The 21,086-nt window shown below is 43.9% G+C and overlaps 1 protein-coding gene and 1 non-coding gene across 2 annotated transcripts; both read left to right on the plus strand.

The window, feature by feature from the left end:
- Window positions 1–7,465: 7,465 nt before the first annotated feature.
- On the plus strand, window positions 7,466–11,722 carry LOC114431145 (B2 bradykinin receptor-like). The gene is made up of 2 exons (XM_028398759.1): window positions 7,466–7,542; window positions 10,562–11,722. Exons 1-2 carry the CDS (start codon window positions 7,523–7,525, stop codon window positions 11,556–11,558), a joined length of 1,017 nt encoding a protein of 338 aa, XP_028254560.1. The 5' UTR covers window positions 7,466–7,522; the 3' UTR covers window positions 11,559–11,722.
- Window positions 11,723–21,013: 9,291 nt separating this feature from the next.
- On the plus strand, window positions 21,014–21,086 carry trnak-cuu (transfer RNA lysine (anticodon CUU)). The gene has a single exon. It is a non-coding gene; the product is annotated as a tRNA-Lys (tRNA).

Here is a 21,086-nt window from a genome sequence, read left to right on the forward strand (position 1 = left end):
TCTCTGAAAGCTCTGACGCACCTCCTGTCACACCTTGGGTGCCTCCATCACCTTATTCTCCTGATTATCAGCAGCCTACGGGGTCCTACAGGGGGGTACGGATCAGGGAGGGGCAGATGGAGAGACAGGCGCGGAAGGGGTGGAACACTTAGGGGACAGCCGAGGGGAGACCCAAGTCGTGACCGCTGCTATTACTGTGAGGAGTTGGGACACTGGGCCAAAGACTGTCCACACAGACAGGGACAGTATGCCCGAGGACGTGCTGCGTCTGGTCCACGGAGGGCTTCCTCCCGCCCCCCAGGACCTCCATTCACTGGACAGTTTCCTGTTTCCGGCTGGGAACAGTGGGATTGTGACTTCTCACAACAATGACACACCCCACAGAGCAGCTCAGATTACATCGGCACGGCAGACCCGATGTTATCTATGCAAGTAGAGGATGAGACACTGCCTTTTCTGGTGGATACTGGCGCCACCTGTTCTACACTGTTTCAATCATCTTCTATGGAATTGTCCAACAACTCTATCACTGTGATGGGCTTCTCTGGGGATAAACAGACTCTGCCTATAACCACTCCCATGACTGCTCAGTTGGGACATCAGACTGTTTCACACTGTTTTGTACACTCACCTCTTCTGCCTCTGAATATACTGGGGAGAGACTTGCTGATTAAGTTTGGAGCATCTATTTTGTGCGGCCCAGACGGGCTGACAGTGACACTGCCGGACGGCACCATGTTCCACTGTAATGTTGCAGACACAGGCGGACAATATCTGATGAGACCTGTGACTGACCCATGTGCTGACATCTACTGGGGCATGTTACATCCTGAAACTCCCCAGAACCCAGGAATCCTTTCTGCCTACCTGCGGTGGAAGCCCTGGATAGCGCAGGTCGAACCATGTGTTTCTCCCCCTGACCCCCCTCATGTGACTCTATTTTATGACAGGCAGCAAACTGATTGGTACCATGAGAAGTTTGCGCACTCCCTAGAGGGACAGGACTGGTCTATTACAGTCCGAGACATTTTTGTGGCACCTGAGGGCGTGGCAGCCGGTGTGGGCCTCACTCCAGAACAAATGTCTTGGTACATGATGAGTGACGAAGGGCATCCCCACGTCTCATTAGCTGTACATCCAAACCACCAGGCCAAAGAACTAGGTGGCATGGTTAAACGTGCCATGGGGCAATCAGACTGGCAACCCACACCTTTACCTCACATCATGTATTCTCCATCTGCTAAAGCATACAAAATAACTGTTTCAACTATGAACACTGTCACTCTGGCACATGAACTGCTTGCTAGACATCATGGTAGAGAGAAAACTGATCATCCTCTGGCACAGGCTGTGATTGACAGCTTGCCACCACATTTATGGGCAGACGGCCCCACTGACGTGGGTCTGGTGGACTGTGAACCTGTGACGTTTCAGATTAACACACCAGGCCCTTTGTGGATACCACAGTATCCACACAAGCCAGCAGCCGGAGCTGGCATTGCAGATACTATTCATGGACTTTTTGAAAATGGCGTGCTGGAACTCTCTCACTCAGACTGGAATACTCCCATCCTACCTGTAGAAAAGAAAGGGACAGGTAAATATCGCATGGCACATGATCTGAGGGACATTAACGCTGTACTGTCAACCCCCACGGTACCAGTTCCGAATCCATACGTGGCATTGGCCCAACTGGATCCTTCACAGAGCTGGTTCACCTGCATAGATTTAGCTAATGCTTTCTTTTGTCTCCCTCTGGCACCTGAATGCAGAGACATTTTCTCATTCACATATCAGGGAACACAGTATCGCTACACCAGGCTACCTCAAGGTTTTGCGCTCTCCCCCGGTATTTTTAATCAGGTTTTGAAACAGATACTCAGTCACTGCACCCTCCCAGAAAACACTACACTCATTCAGTACGTTGATGACCTTCTTATCGCAGCTCCAACGGCAGCAATCTGCCTGGATGCCACGCAGGCTGTTTTGCAACATCTGGCCACAGCTGGTTTTAAGGTCAGCAAATCTAAACTCCAATTAGTCAGGAAACAAGTTGCTTTCTTAGGACGCATTGTTTCACAAAAGGGGGTCAGCATATCGCCTTCACACAAATCTACCATTTTGCATCATCCGCGTCCTGATAAAGTGAAGGACATGCTCTCATTTCTCGGTCTGACTGGCTACAGTAGAAACTTTGTTGCTAACTACACGGGCCTCACACAACCTCTCAGAGACCTTGTCAAAGAACATGGGCATGCGTAATGTGTCAGCTCGCCTAAATTGGACGCAAGCCGCGGAACAAGCATTCATTGCTCTTAAACAATCTTTGGCCACTGCAGCAGAACTAGCCTCACCTGACTACACTTTACCTTTCTATTTGGATGTCTCTGAACGGATGCCTGCATCAATGGCATCCTGTTCCAGAGAAAAGGGGGAGAAAGACTAATACTGATGTACATCAGTGTCCCCCTGGACAACATGGAGAAAAGACACCCTCAGTGCACACAACACGCAGCAGGAATAGCTAAGCTAATTCAAAAAACCGCACACATGGTCATGGGACACCAGCTGTATGTACTGACAACACATAGTGTAGTGGCATACGTGAACTCAGAGACATTCACACTCACCTCATTGAGACAGAGGAGGTTGAGCAAGATTTTAGAAGCACCAAACATCACCTTCACACATGATGGTATCAACATGGCAGAGCAGATAGGAGCTGGAGAGCCACACACATGTGTAGAGAGGGTAACCAGAGAAGAAAAAGTCAGAATGGATTTACAGGCCACACCACTAACAGAGGCCAGAAATCTGTTCACAGATGGGTGCTGTTTTAGACATGACACAGAAGGACTCAGAGCAGCATACGCGGTTGTTGAAGACACAGGGGAAGAAATGAGAACACTGAAAGCAGAAAGATTAGAGGGACAGCAGTCAGCGCAGAGAGCCGAGGTGAGGGCAGTGATTGAGGCACTAAAGATAGGTCGAGGACAGGACATCAATGTTTTTACTGACTCAGCATATGCGGCAGGAGCAGTGCATGTGGAATTAGGACAATGGCTGAGAGCAGGTTTTCTCACTGCAACTAACAAACCTATACGGCATGAGGCTGAAATGAGAGAGCTTGCTGAAGCTCTGTTGTTGCCTAGCAAAGTGGCTGTGATTAAGTGCAAAGGTCATGGAGCAGGAACTGACAGGGTCACAAGAGGAAACAATGCAGCAGATCAGGCAGCAAAACAGGCAGCAGGCTATGTTGAGCGAATGATTTTTATGTGTTCAGAGACAGACTTGCCTCCCCCTGTTGATTGGACTGATTTGATGGAATTGCAAAACAAAGCCTCTCCACAGGAAAAAACACTGTGGAAAGCTAGAGGGGCGACTGACACAGGAGGAGTATGGAGAGGGCCTGACGGACTGCCACCTGGACTGAGACAGACTGCCATGGAGGAAGCGCATGGGGTAGGCCATGTGGGAGTGGCACAGATGATGAAAAATCTTGAGCACTGGTGGCACCCCTACATGAAAGACATGGCTCAGTATTTGATCAGAACATGTGACCAATGTTGTAAATACAACCCCAGACCGACTATCAAACCAGAAATTGGAAAATATCCTCTAGAGACCAAGACAGGTAGAGAAATAATCATTGACTACACTGACATGGTTGACTCTGTGAGAGGATACAGATACATTTTGATGTGTGTTGATGCATACTCAGGATGGCCAGAAGCCTGTCCTGCAAAAAGAGAGGACAGTAAAACAGTCATTAAGTTCCTGATTAACACCTACATTCCCAGACATGGTTTCCCTGAGAAGATCAGATCTGACAATGGCACACACTTCAAAAATAAAGACCTCCAGCAGGTGGAGGCAATGCTGGGACTTAAACATGCCTTTGGTACAGTTTACCACCCACAGTCTCAAGGCAAAGTTGAGAGAATGAATCAATCCATCAAACAAAAATTGGCCAAAATCTGTGCGCAGACAAGCATGAATTGGCTGGATGCATTACCTTTAGCCCTAATGTCTATCAGAAGTTCAGTAAATCACTCTACAGGACTGACACCACATGAATTGCAGACAGGAAGAGTTTTTCCAGGACCACATTCTAAACTTCCTTTGATGCAACATGATGATCAGATGTTAACTTCTAAAGCTTATTTCCACGAACTGCAGGGTTTGGTGACCAACTTTTCCAAGCAGGTACAGGACCGACATCCAGCAGCTGCCAGCGGGGCTCCGCCTGAGGCTGACTGGGTGCTTCTGAGGGTCATCAAACGGAAGTGGTCGGAACCAAGGTGGACCGGTCCCTACCAAGTGACGGAACGCACCTCTCACGCGGTTCGGCTGAGAGGAAAGGGGGACACCTGGTATCACTGGAGCCAGTGCGCAGGCGCAGAGGAGCCTCAACGCTCTCTACAGGACGTCCAAACTGATCTGAGGGCACAGAAGTCTGAATCGGCTGATTCAGATACAGATCCTGTCACAAAAGGGGCAGAATAATCCCCTGACAGAGATCAAGGATCCCGGGTAGTCTAACCCCAGGGATCCGAAGAAAGAAGACACATCCTGAGGACGAGAGGACCAGAGGACCTGACGGGGGCTGGATGGACGAGGCAGACGGACAGGAACACATACATGAACTTATAAAATTTTGAACAATTTTGTACATTCTAACTGACAATTGTCATTATATTTGAGCTGTTAGGAGTATCTGGGGGCGGGAACGGTGAAAGACCGACCGATTAAAATACCCCCACATACTATGATGTATAACATGTATTTGTTTTCTTGTTAGGATAACCATATTAGGGTTGTTCATAATTTTTTTGATCTATTGGTTACACTGCGAGTTCCCTGGACAGAGGTGTAATACTACATATTCATTTTTATATTAATCTTTATACTGTTCTACTTGTTACTTATATTATTCTTATAGTATCCCATTGTTGGCAGAGAACTTGGAGGACGATCTGATTTTCGATGCAGGGATTTAAACTTTGCCATCACGTTTCGTTTTATATACTCACATGATATGTTTTTAATACACTACATTTTTCACAGAGTTTTTTCTTTTTGCACCTTCATTAATGGTTTTGACACACATACGCACACACCGGGTGTTTGGATTTTACTCACAGTGTTGTTACATATAGATGTCACTTTTACCCATAGTTTTGTTTGATTACACACAGTGTTTTCCTATTTGCTGATGTGACCGTTTGTTGTTTCTTTTTCCTTATATTTCTGAGTGTTGGACTCTTAGTAGAGTCCAAAAGGGGGAATTGTGGAAATATATGGTCAAACTTGGTCAAAATATATGTCTGTCTGCATATATGGTAAAAGTGTATGGTTGTGCATAGATCCAGACCTCTGGCTGAGGTCATAAAGCATTCTGATGTTTAATGGTGTGTTTAGATATTCGAACTGCAAACCCCTAGTTGACCCAGAGATGTAACCAAAGAGACAAGATATACTCAAGGCCGTAACAGGAGGATCTGTGAGAATACACACACACCCTCACATCTGAAATGTGAGTGGGAGAACTTCAATGTCTTTTAGTTTCGTATACGCCTTCCACCTTGTGATTATTGAATATGCATGTTTCACTGAAAAACATTACCTTTTATGCCTTTCTATGTAAATGTAACCACACCTTGTTGTGAGATTAATAAAACGAGCCTAATGCATGGGACCGACAGAATGCAGATGGTCAGCTGCAGGAGCAGATCGAGGGGTCTGTATTGAGCTGTGCATTCTCCCTTTATATAAAGGCGAAACTGAAACTGATCAGTACTGGTTTTCATTCAATGTTCTGTGCTTCGGGGACGGAGTCTGGGAATCCGGGGTGACCAGATTAGGTCACAACAGGTGCCTGAAACCACATCGAATTTTCCTGATTCTGCATTTCTCCTTGATGTGCTGGAAAGCCATTCGTTTCTTCATGGTCGCAGAAGTCAGGTCGGGAAAAATGAACACAGGCCGTCCATCATACCGCAGCGGAGCCTTCTCCCTCGCAAGCCTCAGTACGAGCTCCTTCACCTGGAAGCGGTGTAACCTGGCGATGATGGCTCTCGGTTTCCCGTCTTTAGCTGGTGCTGCACTGCGGTGAGCACGGTCCACATCCACGGGTTGATCAAAAAAAAATTTTTCATGCGAGTCCACGGCCGCCTCAGTTGTGGACACACGTTCACTGACAGCAGATAAAGCTGTTTTAAGACTGGAGAGTGATCCACTAAGCTCGTCAAACCTCTCATCCACTGCGTTTTTCATCTTGTGTATTGCGGTTAGAATATCTTCATTAGTGGCCGGGGTGATAGTGCTGGTAACATTAGCGCTAGCTGCCATAGCTTCTGCCCCACTAGAGTTCAATCAAAGGTGGAGCTCCCTCAAACACGTCTAGTCCGTCGCGTGGTCCGCCATCTTCCTCCTGAAGACCATTTATGACTCTGTGGTGGCATCAGTCATCCTGTACGTTGTGGTCTGCTGGAACAGCAGCATCACTGAGAGGGAGAGGAAGAAGCTGGACAGAGTCATCAGGAAGTCCAGCTCTGTCCTGGGCTGCTCGGTGCAGGAGGTGGGTGACAGGAGGGTCCTGGCAAAACTGACATCCATGCGGAACAATGAGTCCCACCCCCTGCAGGACACCCTGTCAGCTCTGCAGAGCAGCTTCAGTGGCAGACTGCTCCACCCTCGGTGTGTGAAGGAGAGATACAGAAGGTCTTTCCTTCCTGCTGCTGTCAGACTGTATAATAAACACTTCTGATAGGTGCAATATTCACACACCACAGTGTACAATAAACTATTTATTTAGTTTTTGATGCACTATGTACAGTTTTTTTTACAGACCACTTCTACCTTCACTCACCTGTGCAATAACTGTTAATATGTAAACTGTTTCTTGATTCTATTCTATTCTATATTTTATTGGTAGTTTTTTTATCATGTATATATCTTTTCTAAATTATCTTTTGCTGTCTGCATCTGCTGTTGCAACAACACAATTTCCCCATTGTGGGACTAAAAAAATAGTCTTAATCTTAATCTTAAACCACTGGATCCTTCTGGATACATGTTCAGTGGAAGGTAAAGTCTACATATCCTGGGAGAAGTCCAGAGCTGGAGCTGCAGGTTATGTCAGTATCTAGCTCTTCTCACTAACATGGTCTGCAGTAAAAAGTGATGCTGATTGTTGAAATGTCCATATAACATGTAATGGAGCTCTGCCAGGGCTCTTAATGGTTAATGATTTAGTTGCTCATATTTTACTGCAGCAGAAGATGAAGATGTGCAGCTTTGGTTTCCCACATCCTGAACAAATGTATTCTTGGCTTGAAGGTAAAACATTGATTTCTGCACATGATGCAACAAGAAGAGGGGCAACAGTGGGTGTGTGTACAAAGTCAATCATGTGACATTTGTCTGACATCACATAAACATCAGTTTTTTCTACATCAGATGCTGAAGCTCCTGGAAGAGAGCAGCTGAGTGATTGACAGTTTATTCTTCATCAGCAGGAATGACTCTCTCACCTACAAGGTATTGATGAGCTTTACTGGGATGTGTGTGGAAGTGTTTTATCTGTGTGCACTGTGAAGTAACTGTAAATGTAGCCTATAATAAGCTGAAAGTGACATGTAGACTTGTAAGCGGGAGGAACGTGTTGTACTGTCAGATGATGACAGTACAATGATCATCTTTTCCTGCAGATGAGTGTAACACTGGGTGCATTGTAAGTTCCATCTGTGTATGGGGGCATAGACAGAAACATGCAGTTTAAATGCAGTGATGTCATTCTCCTGGCTCATTATTGTGACACAGCACCCAGAGACTTTTATCTTGTAGCAGCATTATTTATGAAGTGAATATTACTTTACAGTGTTATTGTCAGGGTTTCTGGATGAGGTGAGGACACAGTTGCAGGACGCAGAGCGGTTTAAATGTTCAAAAGCAGTCTTTTATTTAAAGCCAGGAGGGCAAACAAAACAAACTAAAAATCACACTTGTTGTGGTCAAAAGGTAAAGTACAAAAGTAGCAACACAAAATCACACTGGCGTGGAAAAACTACAGGGCAGGAGCAAAACAACAAGAGCAAGGCAACTACCTGGAGCATAATGGAGGTGGAGCCACGGGTTAGCGCTCAGAGCTAAGTCCATCTGGGCTCTGAGTTGCTCCTTCAGGTTCCACAACTCCCCCAGCTGTTGCAGGAGCGAGATCCTGTGATCCACCAACCCCCTCACCTCCCTCCTGTCCGCGGGAGGTGAGGGCAGGTGATCCACCAGGTCGAGCTCAGCTTGGAGCTTCCTCCTCAGCTGGTTGGCCTGGCTCCAGAGGATCACCAGCTCGTACGGGGCGAACTCTGGGCCGCGGCTAAAGGCAGCCGGTTTAACTGCTTCTGTGCCTGCTGTGTCCATAGTGGCTAGTTCGTACTGTCAGGGTTTCTGGATGAGGTGAGGACACAGTTGCAGGACGCAGAGCGGTTTAAATGTTCAAAAGCAGTCTTTTATTTAAAGCCAGGAGGGCAAACAAAACAAACTAAAAATCACACTTGTTGTGGTCAAAAGGTAAAGTACAAAAGTAGCAACACAAAATCACACTGGCGTGGAAAAACTACAGGGCAGGAGCAAAACAACAAGAGCAAGGCAACTACCTGGAGCACCCCGAGGTCAGGCAGAAATATATGGCATGGTAGGCGAGGATCTAGGCATGGCATGGCATGGCATGGACGAGACATGAAACAAACAAACACACCCTACACCAGACGAGACGAACTAGCAAGGACAAAGGGGAAGACACAGACTATATACAAGGGGACCAGGGAAGACAACGAGACACAGGTGACACACATGAGGGCAGGGCTGGTAATCAACAAGGAGGGAAAACACAGGAAGCAAAACTCAAGACAATACACAGGGAGGACAGGACTACCAAAGTAAAACAGGAAACTCAAGACAAGACAACTAAACACAAACCCAGGAAAACAAAACACCAGGACTACAGGAAAACAACAATAACTAAGCACAGATTAAACTAAAAACCCAAAACAAGGAAAACAAAACCATAAATAAACACCAGGTCATGACAGTTATGACCATTAACATTTTTTTTAATTTAACCTTTATTTAATCAGGAGAGACTTTTACAAGATTGTCCTGGCCAAGATAGGCAGCAGCTCAATATAAAAAACATATTAAAAAAATATAAAACATCAGCATCAGTCATTTCCCAGTTTCAATCTTGGTTTTTTCAAGTGTTTAGTGTGAACAGTAAAAGAAAATGAATCATCAGTCCAGAGGCCACGGTATTTGTATTGATTGCTGTATTTGAGAGCCCTGTGAGATGTGGTAGGTTTTTGGGCTTTTAGTGTTTGTGAATAGCATGAACTTTGTTTTATCTGAATTTAGGATGAGTTTTAAATCGAAGAGATTGCTTTGAACAGAGTTGAAAGTCGACTGTAACTGACTGACAGCTTCAGATGGTGTAGAGACCGTAGTATAGATTACTCGTCAGCATAGAAATGAAAATGTGCTTTATATTTAGTATTTTTAGTTATACTGTTGATGTAGAGAATGAATAGCAGTGGTCCTAGGACTGACCCTTGAGGTACTCCTGTGTGACAGTAAGGGTTTTGGATGCATAACCTTCAGCCTGAACACACTGAGTCCTGTCTGAGAGATAAACTTTGAACCATTTCACAGCTTGCTGTAACAATCCACTGGCTATGAGCCTATGTTTCAGAATTAAATGATCAACAGCATCAAATGGTTTTGAAAGATCGATGAAAAGTGCTGCAAAGTGCTGTTTATTGTCTAAGGTGTAAATTATGTCATTTATTACTTCTAAAGCTGTTGTAGTCGCACTGTGTTGCTTTCTGAACCCGGATTGAAATTTAGATAGGATGTTACTTTCAGACAAAAATTCTTTTAACTGGATACTGATAAGTGACTCCATCAGTGTGGCCAGGACAGATAATTTGGTGGGGCAAAAGGATCAGCTGATTTTGCAGTGTCTGAAAGCTTGAGAGCTTTGTGAACTTTACCAACTGAGAGAGGGGTGAAACTGAAAGGTTGAATAGGTGCAGAGAGTGAAACAGACGTAATGTTGACTGGGTTATTAAGAGTACCATATAGCCGGACGTTCTGTGAAAGTTTCAGGTCACTGGCGCAAAAGCTGTGGGACTAGTTAGGTGCCGAAAATCGGCGGAAGAAGGAGAATAAGAAGAAGTATTTACAATAGTAATAGTGGAACAATACTGTATACTGTATTGGCCCACTAATAATCCAGTGAAAATGTGTAGATGGAGGAGCAGCGCTACAATGGCTGTGAGTTTCTTGCAAACAGACTGACTGGTCATGGCCAGGACGGGCCGCAAACATCGACTGCTAGCCAGAGATCGTAATACCAGATAACAGGTAGTTTACTATTCAGAACATTTCCGAATTTGTAACTGGCTGCATTACTGCATCACCTCCTGTGGAAACTAGAGTACTCTTGTGTTACCAACAATGAAAGCTGTTTGCTAACTTTGCTAACTTTGCTTCCTCTGTGTCTTCACAGCATGTCTGCCAACCTGAGTAACGAGACTGCATACCAGAATGAAACCCAGTGTTTTGGTGACATATCTTTGAACTTTATGATGGGGGTGTCCTTCCTTTCCATCAGTGTGCTGGGAATCATCCTCAATCTGTTTGTGTTGGTGGTTTTCTGCTTCCACAAGAAGGCCTGCACTGTGCCTGAGATCTACTTAAGCAACCTGGCTGCTGCTGACTTTCTTCTGATGATCTGTTTCCCCTTCACAGTTCTAATTTCATCAAACAAGTACTTGAGTTCTGCCAAGTGCAAACTGATTTACACTATTATCAACATGAACACCTCCTGCAGCAGCGGCTTCCTTGCTCTGGTTAGCATAGATCGTTATTTGGCACTGGTGAACCCGCTGTCCCATGAAAGACTCCGCAGGCCAATTTGTGCCAAGCTGGGATGTGTTCTGGTGTGGACTCTGGGTTTTCTTCTGAATGTCGACGTTATCTTTTACTTTAAAGCAGTACATGATCCTGAGAAAAATATTACTGAATGTGATAGTTTTTATCCAAGTAGAAGTCATGTCATGCTGTCTTATATACTGTATTCAACATTCAGCTTCTTCCTCCCCCTTTGTATTATGTTCTTCTGCACTGTCAACATTCTTCATGTTTTGAGGAACAGGGTAACAGAGAGCTCAAGCACTCAGAAAATGGAGCACAGGGCCACCACTCTGGTCCTGGCAGTCCTCCTCGTGTTTGTGATCTGCTGGCTGCCAGACCAAATAGCTACAATACTGTATTTGATTCTTTTATATATCCCTCAGGTCAAGTGTCATGGCAAATTCTTCGAAACCATCAGAGAGTTTTCCTTCTTCTTGGGCATCTTCAACAGTGTTCTCAACCCAATTCTCTACATCTTTTTTGGGAAAACTTTCCACAAAAAAATTAAGGAATTCTTCCAGCAGTGCAGAGCATTAACAACAAGCACAACACTCACTTCCACCTGTGCAACACAGACAAGTAACAGCTGATGGTGCAAGATTTGGATTTTCCATTAGCTTTCTATGTCCATGATGTTTAATGTCCCCAACAGCCTCATTTAGCCATTGATGTTGGGAAATGTCCCAAATGGTTTTTGGGAAGATGAGGACTCCTCTCTCTCTCTCTTTCTCTCTCTCTAGTGTCCTCAACCCAAATGGCCTCAGAGTAAAAGTCAATTGTACTCAGTATTACCTGTGGAGTACCTCATGGATCAGCATTAGGACCCATACTAATCATTTAATGTTGCAGGCAGCTAGCTAACAGATCTTAATAGCTGCTGCTATCTTAATCATGACAACAATAAGGTGCAGAGTCAATACTGTGTGTAATAGACCTTTGCTATGTATAACAGAATGTTGATATTTTGAATTTTTTTCCCCTTTAATTTCGGCAATGACCTTACTAAGATTAAGAAAACCTTTATTTGTCCCGCAATGGGGAAAGTGCGTACACTACATAGTACCCCTTAGACAATAGTCGGTGAGTTGATGACTTTGAACAGGTTAAGACCACTGCCATGTATAAAGACGTATGCTATATACAGTATGTTTGTATGTATGTATGCTTTGTACAGCAGAACTGCCATGTGTGACTTTTACTATATAACAGACTGTTGATACATATAACTGATTATTTCTATGTATAACTTATTGTTGCAATGAAGTGTTGTTGAAATGTCCATGTAACATGTAATGGAGCTCTGTCAGGGCTCTTAATGGTTAATGATTTAGTTCCTCATAATTTACCGCAGTAGGAGATGAAGATGTGCACTTATAACAGCTTTGGTTTCCCACATCCTGATGAACAAATGTATTCTTGATTTGAAGAGTTGTTTGGTTTTGATGCATCAAACTCACAAATAATAAACTGTAGCTAGCTCTATCTAGAAAAGTCAATGGATGGATTTTCTCCTCAAGTACATCAGATGATAGAATAGAATAGAATAGAATAGAGTACACTTAGAATAGAATATACTTTATTAATCCTTTTGGGAAGGTCCTTCATGGAAATTTGGGAAGATGAAGTTGTCAAAAATGAAGTTCCTGGAGCAGCTGAGTGATTCACAGTTTATCCTTCATCAGCAGGAATGTCTCTCTCCTACAAGGTGTTGTGTGGTTGAACGAAGGATCCAAGAGCAAAGAGCAAGGCTCCAAATTTAAGCAGTTTATTACCCTAAACACAAAAAGTGCTAAAGGTGTCCACAAATGAGATCAAAAAACACAATCTTGGGTCAGGTGGTCAGAGTACTGCAGCACAGACTGGAGATCACCAGGGCTGAGTGGTTCCTGAGAGAAAAACAGACTATATTAGGAGCAAGCAAAAAAGTTCAAGTACTCTGAGATCATATTATCACATAGGGAAAATAAAGAACTGGTGACCAGTGGAGGAGAGTGAGAACCTTCACAGTAGACGGCAGGATGACTGGACAGTGGAATTTACTGGTTTTGTTGTCATGCTAATGTACAAAATGTGGAAAATGACTCTTCCCTCTTTACATTGAGGAGCATGCTCTGTGTCTGTAACACATAGGACAGCAGTGCGTGTTGTCATTGTTGTAAAATAATGATTTTAGATGTGTAACGTCATGTTTTAGATATTATATTGTCAGTACATATATTAGAGGTACCAGAGGTTTAGGCTTAAAAATGTTGATACACAGAATGTCTCAGGAAGGGAGGCTTTATTCAAAAATATTCTTCCAATCAGTTGAACATCTTTTCATGTAATTAATGATTAATGGTGTTTGGTTTTAGCGAGGTGAAAATGCACAAATGGATTCCAAACTTAATGTTTCTTCTGCTTTTCATTTCAGACAAAGCTGAGAGACAGACAGCAGAAAACTGGAGAGGAGACACAGATGTCTCCTCTTGACGATCCCAATGTATCCCACAACGCATCATGAAAAGTAGTGTCCATACATTAGTGATATGTAGCGTCATGCATTGCGCTTGTGTTTGTTTTATTGTTGTTGTTGTTGTTTATTGTTTTGCCATAAAATGTTTGTTGGGCTATAACGGCACAAATTATAATGGGTAGTAACGTAGTTTGTTTAGCTTAGCGAGATTGGACTTATTGGATTTATTTGTGGCAGCAATGACGTAATTAATGGCCACAGAAAATGATGGAGTTAATGTCCGAAATGTCAAAAAATGTTTTTCCAATAATGTTACCATATGGCGCCCGACAGTGAGCTCCCCATGTGGGGGGTAGGGAGTGAGTTCATCTGGACCACAAAAAACTCTCAGTGCTTTTTGTTTACACTCATTTACTGTACAACATGATCACGTGACTGGTGTGCTGCTTTCTTCTTATTGTTGGAATGATGATTATACAGCTCCTTTCTCCAGTCAGAGTGAAGGACAGAAGCAATATCTACTCTTGTTTTTTATTGATTTCAATCATTTCTTTTTCTTTTTCCTTTTCTTTTTTCAAGTATGAATGTCTGCTCAGGTTCATACTGACACCTTCACAGACAGCATGTAGTACCTGACAGTGACCACAGGAGGGCAGTGATGGTTAATGCTGCAGCTACAGTTCATGAATAGATGGATTTTTAGTGTAGAGAGAGACGGAGGAACAGCTGCAGATATCAGAGTGTTCTCAGCGGTTATTAGGACAGAAAGCAGCCAATCAGACGGCTCTGTGGGTTTCTGTGGGTTTCACTGTGATGGTTCCAGGAAGTCCTGAGACCCCCACACTTCCTGCTCACTTCATGCTGCAGATCAGTCTGCATTTAGTGTTTTCAACAATTGATTCAAAATGACAAAAATGTGTTTGGATACAAAACATCAGATCTGAAAGAGTTTATCAATATCAGAAAGTGACAGTGCTGCAGAGAGTCTGTAGACAGCTACATGTTCATTTCTTCTTCTACTCACATTTAAAGCATTCATTTATCATCAAATCAGAGAGCACATGTGTGCAGATAAAACATTCAAACATTCTCTCATTTTATGTCACAGTGAAGAAAACAGCAGAGTCGTCAGCGTGCAGATTTAAAAAAGATTAACACACAAAGACGCCACGCTGAACACACACAACAGCCGTGTGGGTTTATCCTTTGGTTTTTATCACATCCTGTTCTGCACCTGCTGCTTCACAACCACAGTCACATGACTCCCAGGCTGCAACATGATTGATCAGCTTTACTGTGAAATGACAATAAAATAATGTGAAGACACTTTGTAATAAAAAGTAAAGGAAAGCTATAAATGCAGAAAGATCAAAGCAGACAGGAAGTCAGATTCAGTTTTATACTGACTCAAAGTTTTAGTACAAAGAGAAAAAAGTGCATCATGTGATCACTGATGGACTCTGAGCACAGTGATGGATGATGTGATGGAGGACGAGCAGTCAGCCGATCATCAGCAGAGAGAGTCCACAGCAGTACAGCAGACTCTTCACTATCAGCACAGTGTAGAGAACCAGCTTCACCCTGCACTGAGTCTGGAAGGACACTGACACACACAGACAGACAGGTCATTCTCTGATTGTGTTGTAGTGTAAACATCTTCATCCTGAATGGATCTTACAGTCAGCGTGCTGCACAGCTGGCAGGTCTGCAGGTTCTCTCTCTGGAGGACAGGAAGCTGCAGCTGGAAGCTCTGAAACAGAAAAGGAATCACATGTTTGGAAACGTCCTCTGGTCTCTGCTCAACATCTTATCAACACCTTCATTACCTTGTTGTGTTTGGGCCTCCACTGTGCCCCCCTTGTGGTTGACATAGCAGCTGTACTTATACTTGCTGTTCTCCTGCTGCTGGATTAACAAGATGGCGGCGCTGCGTTCCATCTCTCTGAGCTCCAGCTGCTCTCCCTCAGTAGGAGGCAGCTCCTCCAGTGAGCCGTTCTCCTTCTGTCGTTTCCAGGAGAAGCAGACCAGAGGAGGAACCATGGCTGAGGCCAGACAGAGCAGGGAGCTGCTCCCTTCAGGACGGCCTGTGGATGCTGCTGGGTACATGCTTACCACAGGCTTCACCACCTGCTGCTCTGAGGTCATACAACACAGACACACAATCATCAGTCTGTCAGTGCAGCAGCTCCATTTGTCCACACAGCAAACACTGCACACTCATGTTGACTTTGATGGCAGCAACACGCTTCAGTAAAGTTGGAACAGGGTGATGTTTACTATTTGTTAGCATCCCCTCTTCTTTTAACATGTTCAGCACTGGTGCCTTTTCCAGATGTGTCCGCTGCCCACATCACAGGCACTAATGCAACCCCATACCATCAGAGGAGAACACAGCAGCAGTCATGTGTGATACTGTTGGTATATAGTCTGACCACTGACGGCACAAAGGACCTCTGGTAGCGTTCCTTTTTGCACTGAGGGAGCAGCACTCTACAGCTAAACAAGCTACTCAAGGTCCCCACTGTCTCACACAGAGGGTGAGAGGGGTTGTTCCGGATGCTGGACAGCTTGGCCAACATGCTCCTCTCACCTACAGAGTCCACTGAGTCCAGGGGACAGCCCAGGACAGAGCCAGCCCTCTCTGAAATGCTCCTTTTATACTAGTCATGTTTCTCAGCTGCTGCCAATGAACCTCATTAGTTGCCAAATCTTTCACAGCAGCCCAAAGTTTGTGGAATTGGGTTTGTAAATAAGCTGTTTGTCTTCAAGTCAAATTGTGACATTTCTATGACTTTCATTTATTACTACAATATAACTGATGAAACAAACATCATTATTTAGTATGTCAGTATGTCAACATAACAACCACTTAAACAATACAATAATAACAATATCTTAATGTTCACATACATGATGATAAATAATTTTGCTCCACTAGTATCATTAACAGTTAAACAATATATGTTTTTAGATTTAAATGTAATCATCATATTTAAGTGTATAATTTTATCTTGATAACCTCATGAAGTTAACACTGAATTGGTTTAATTTAAACAGAGAAACATGTCGTGATATTTGAAATATATATTATGTGAAGAGTCACAGGCGGCTGGAGCCTATCCCAGCTATCTACAGGCAAGAGGCGGGTACACCCTGGACAGGTCACCAGATATATGATGTGAAAATTATCTTTTATTTCATATTTTATTTTCATTTTACTGTATGTTATATAAATAGAAAAACAAACATTTAATTTCACTTTAATATTTGAATATACTAAAATGAATCAATCACTAATGATGTGCATATTACATTAAATTCTGTATTGACCTTAACCTCATTGAATTGTTTATCCTTTATATTTATCAACAAATAACTCTGTCCTAAAAAATACAATCAATAATTTTATTATATTTTCAATATTAAAGTTTACATAATACTAAATATAATATGTGTATATATGTTTGTTGTAGTGAAATTTTCAACAGTAAAATTAAATGTTAGTTTTTACCTGTTACTCTCAGTTTAGTTCAGGGACCAAAGATTATTACTCCACCAACAGGAGCAGTAGTAGGTGGCTGAATGATCCTCTTTAACTGTCTTGATCTTCAACTTACTGATCTTCTCATTTCTTTCAACTGAGAAATCATCTTTCTGAGAATGATTGTAACCTGAGTATGTGGAACCATCTGATCCAATATAAAGAATCAGTCTGAATATGTCCTTGTCTTTCTTCTGGTACCAGAATACTTCATGGCCACACAGTTGAATCCACAGCTGAAGGAGACACTCTCATTGACTCTCCTGGTCAGTGTGACATCATCCTGAATCAGAGCCAGAGCTGCTGCCATGGTAACCAGTGCTGCAGAGACAGATGGAGGTCAGTGTTTGTTACAGGTGCGGCTCGTCAGCGCCTGATTGGCTGGAAACACTCACCTGAACACAGACAGCAAAGAGCAGCAGCCGGCAGGAGAAGCCTGTTTCCTCTGGTGAACTCACAGAGAAGTGACGCTCGGATGCAGCTGAGGCCAAACCAGGACGAGCTGCTCAAAACTCCCATGAGCCCCTGCTGCCCTCAGATAAGACTGCTGTGGTTTTGTAACCACACCATGAAGGGGGAGCTGTGGATGACTGATCACTAACAGATCACTGCTGCTTCCATCAATCAGGAACAGGAGAGGAGAAACACTAAAGTCTTCACTGTGAAGCACCTTGACTCTTTGTTGATTTGTTGCCCTCTGGTGGCACAGAGAAACCGTCATAATGCTGCTGGACCTTTTTAATGATGTCACATTTATAAAGCATGAGGCCACACCCGCTGGTGACCTGTCCAGGGTGTACCCTGCCTCTCAGCGGTAGATAGCTGGGATAGGCTCCGGCCCCCATGGCCGGAGTGTAGAGGTTGTCACATTCACCTCACATGCAACATTAGAAACAGCTGTAAATGATCAGTGTGGTTGCTGCAAGGGCAGCACTGCAGGACAGAGCAGGTTCAGATAATGGATGGATGGATGGATTCAACAACAAAGGAAAAAATAATCTTTCACAAAAAGAACTTACAACAACAGAAGAGCTACATAGTTAGATGGTATAAATAAAAAAATGGGATGAATGCACTTTATAATAGCTACATCTTTTTAAGTCCTAATTAACCATGAATAAGTACTTAATCCATCATAAGAAAAGCATTTATTAAACATAACTCATACATTAAAATAATTAATTAATGATGTACGGTGGTTACTCATTGTTTGTTCATACTTGTGGCTTTCATCTCAAAATACTGACTTTGACTTTGAAATTCTGTTTTCATCTAGGAATACTGACTTTGACCTCAGAATTCCGAATTTCATCATATTCTGACTTTGATCACAGTAGTCTATATTCCGTAGGTTACCCTGGCAACCTTGTGTCAATTTAGGTTACCATAGCAACCTTGTGTATCTATAGGTTACAATGGTAACCGTGTCACAGGAGAGTGGTAGCAGTGGCATATTATTTTGTAAACGCCAAGAAAAAAAACGGATTTCACCAAAACATCCGATTTGGGCATTAAGACCTGCAGTCTGAACATATTTTCTAAAGCAATTAGGATGTGCGTTTCTGTAGTGTAGGGGTTATCACGGTCGCGCTCTGAATGGTCATGTGACCGTCACCTCCGAGGTTTCTGCACTTCGCCTTGCCCGGCTAGCTCAGTCGGTAGAGCATGAGACTCTTAATCTCCCTGTGACATCGCTTCCTGTTTAAAGATGTAACCTGTTAGTTAACTGATACCTGTCATCTTTCCTGCATCTAACCCTACCACAACCTTGCGCACCGCTACAACCTGTTCACCCACACTTAAGCACCCCTCCCCGGGCTAAACCAAGCAAACCGCACTGGGAAAATCCTCGTGCCCCTGGTACTGTAAATGCAGCGTCACGCCCCTGGTGCTGCTGAGAAGGGGGCCAGGAGTTTATGCTTTGTTCGTGTTTGTTTGTTTGTATTTCTGGGGCCCCTGGTAGTCTGCCGGAGGACCAGAAGGGAGGGACAGCTGGCAGCTCACCGGGGAGGCCGCACTTTACCTGGGCACACACCTTGCACACACACAGACAAATCTTGTCAAGGCCGCAGTGCCTGTCTTTACCATTCCCTGTCCGTGCTTACCTGTAGGGTCTTAACCGAGACCTGTGTGCACGTGTGAATGTATGCATGGTTGTGTGCGTGCATGTGAGTCACAATATCTTATTTCCTTTTCTCAGTCAGGTTCCTTCATGACATGTATAAGATGATCTTGATGACATTATTTAATGTGATGTCAGAGTCGTGACCTCAAACAGTGTCCTTACTGTGGTGTGATGTCGTCATGATATGCATGCATACATCTGTGCAATGCACAGATCTGTATCGTGCATAGATCTGTGTCATGCGTGAATCACTGTCACAGTCAGAGTTAATATAAATAAGCAGAGAGCTGCTGCAGTGGGCAGAAATTCCCACAGGTGGTCAGGCCATGTTTCCAGTCCTGCAAGTCCGGGTCAAACAGGTGAAGACACACAGCACTGCCTGACCTAACTCGGTGCTGAACATACCTGTACACACGTATGTACACACACGCACACGCACACACACACACACACACAGACAAGTCATGTTAAGGCCGCAGAGCCTGTCTTTACCATTCACTGGGGTCACGCAAGGTCAGGGGAGACAATCAGACACAGGTGAAGCACGTTAGGGCAGGGCAGGTAATCAGCGGGAGACGCGCACACAAAGGTGGCAGAACAGAGAGGAAGCAGTTGGTCTGCTAGTTGTAGAGCACGTTCCTAATCATGTACAGCATAGAACAGACAGTGAAGGGATGGCTTGTAGTCTCAAATGGTGGTATAGTGGTGAGCATAGCTGCCTTCCAAGCAGTTGACCCGGGTTCGATTCCCGGCCATCGCAGAGTTTGTCTTTCTTAGCATCGGAGCTACGTGTGGTTTTTCTTATCACCATTTCTTCACAGGAATTTAAATCAGGACAACCAACAACAGCTGTGCAGTTGACAAGAGCACAGTTTGGCCAAAGTATCTTCTCGTGACTTGACCTAAAGGTTATTTGATCTGTGCTTTCAAGAACCTCCTGCAAATGAACGAAAGGTTGGTGGTTCGAGCCCACCCAGGGACGCTCAAAGATGCGCAGACCTTTTTTAATAATGACACATTCATAAAGCATGAGGCCACACCCGCTGGTGACCTGTCCAGGGTGTACCCTGCCTCTCAGCGGTAGATAGCTGGGATAGGCTCCGGCCCCCATGGCCGGAGTGTAGAGGTTGTCACATTCCCCTCACATGCAACATTAGAAACAGCTGTAACTGATCAGTGTGGTTGCTGCAAGGGCAGCGCTGCAAGGGCAGCACTGCAGGACAGAGCAGGTTCAGATAATGGATGGATGGATGGATTCAACAACAAAGGAAAAAATAATCTTTCACAAAAAGAACTTACAACAACAGAAGAGCTACATAGTTAGATGGTATAAATAAAAAAATGGGATGAATGCACTTTATAATAGCTACATCTTTTTAAGTCCTAATTAACCATGAATAAGTACTTAATCCATCATGAGAAAAGCATTTATTAAACATAACTCATACATTAAAATAATTAATTAATGATGTACTCCCGGTGGTTACTCATTGTTTGTTCATACTTGTGGCTTTCATCTCAAAATACTGACTTTGACTTTGAAATTCTGTTTTCATCTAGGAATACTGACTTTGACCTCAGAATTCCGAATTTCATCATATTCTGACTTTGATCACAGTAGTCTATATTCCGTAGGTTACCCTGGCAACCTTGTGTCAATTTAGGTTACCATAGCAACCTTGTGTATCTATAGGTTACAATGGTAACCGTGTCACAGGAGAGTGGTAGCAGTGGCATATTATTTTGTAAACGCCAAGAAAAAAAACGGATTTCACCAAAACATCCGATTTGGGCATTAAGACCTGCAGTCTGAACATATTTTCTAAAGCAATTAGGATGTGCGTTTCTGTAGTGTAGGGGTTATCACGGTCGCGCTCTGAATGGTCATGTGACCGTCACCTCCGAGGTTTCTGCACTTGTCCTTGCCCGGCTAGCTCAGTCCGTAGAGCATGAGACTCTTAATCTCAGGGTCGTGGGTTCGAGCCCCACATTGGGCG

The sequence above is a fragment of the Parambassis ranga genome, unplaced genomic scaffold (assembly GCF_900634625.1).
Source record: "Parambassis ranga unplaced genomic scaffold, fParRan2.1 scaffold_47_arrow_ctg1, whole genome shotgun sequence".
In the NCBI taxonomy this organism is placed as follows: domain Eukaryota; kingdom Metazoa; phylum Chordata; class Actinopteri; family Ambassidae; genus Parambassis; species Parambassis ranga.

Excerpts from the sequence above, each read along its gene's own strand:
- LOC114431145 (XM_028398759.1), top strand. The coding sequence starts at position 7,523 with ATGACTCTCTCACCTACAAG. Across the intron at positions 7,543-10,561 it reads ATGACTCTCTCACCTACAAG|CATGTCTGCCAACCTGAGTA; the intron begins GTATTGATGAGC and ends GTGTCTTCACAG.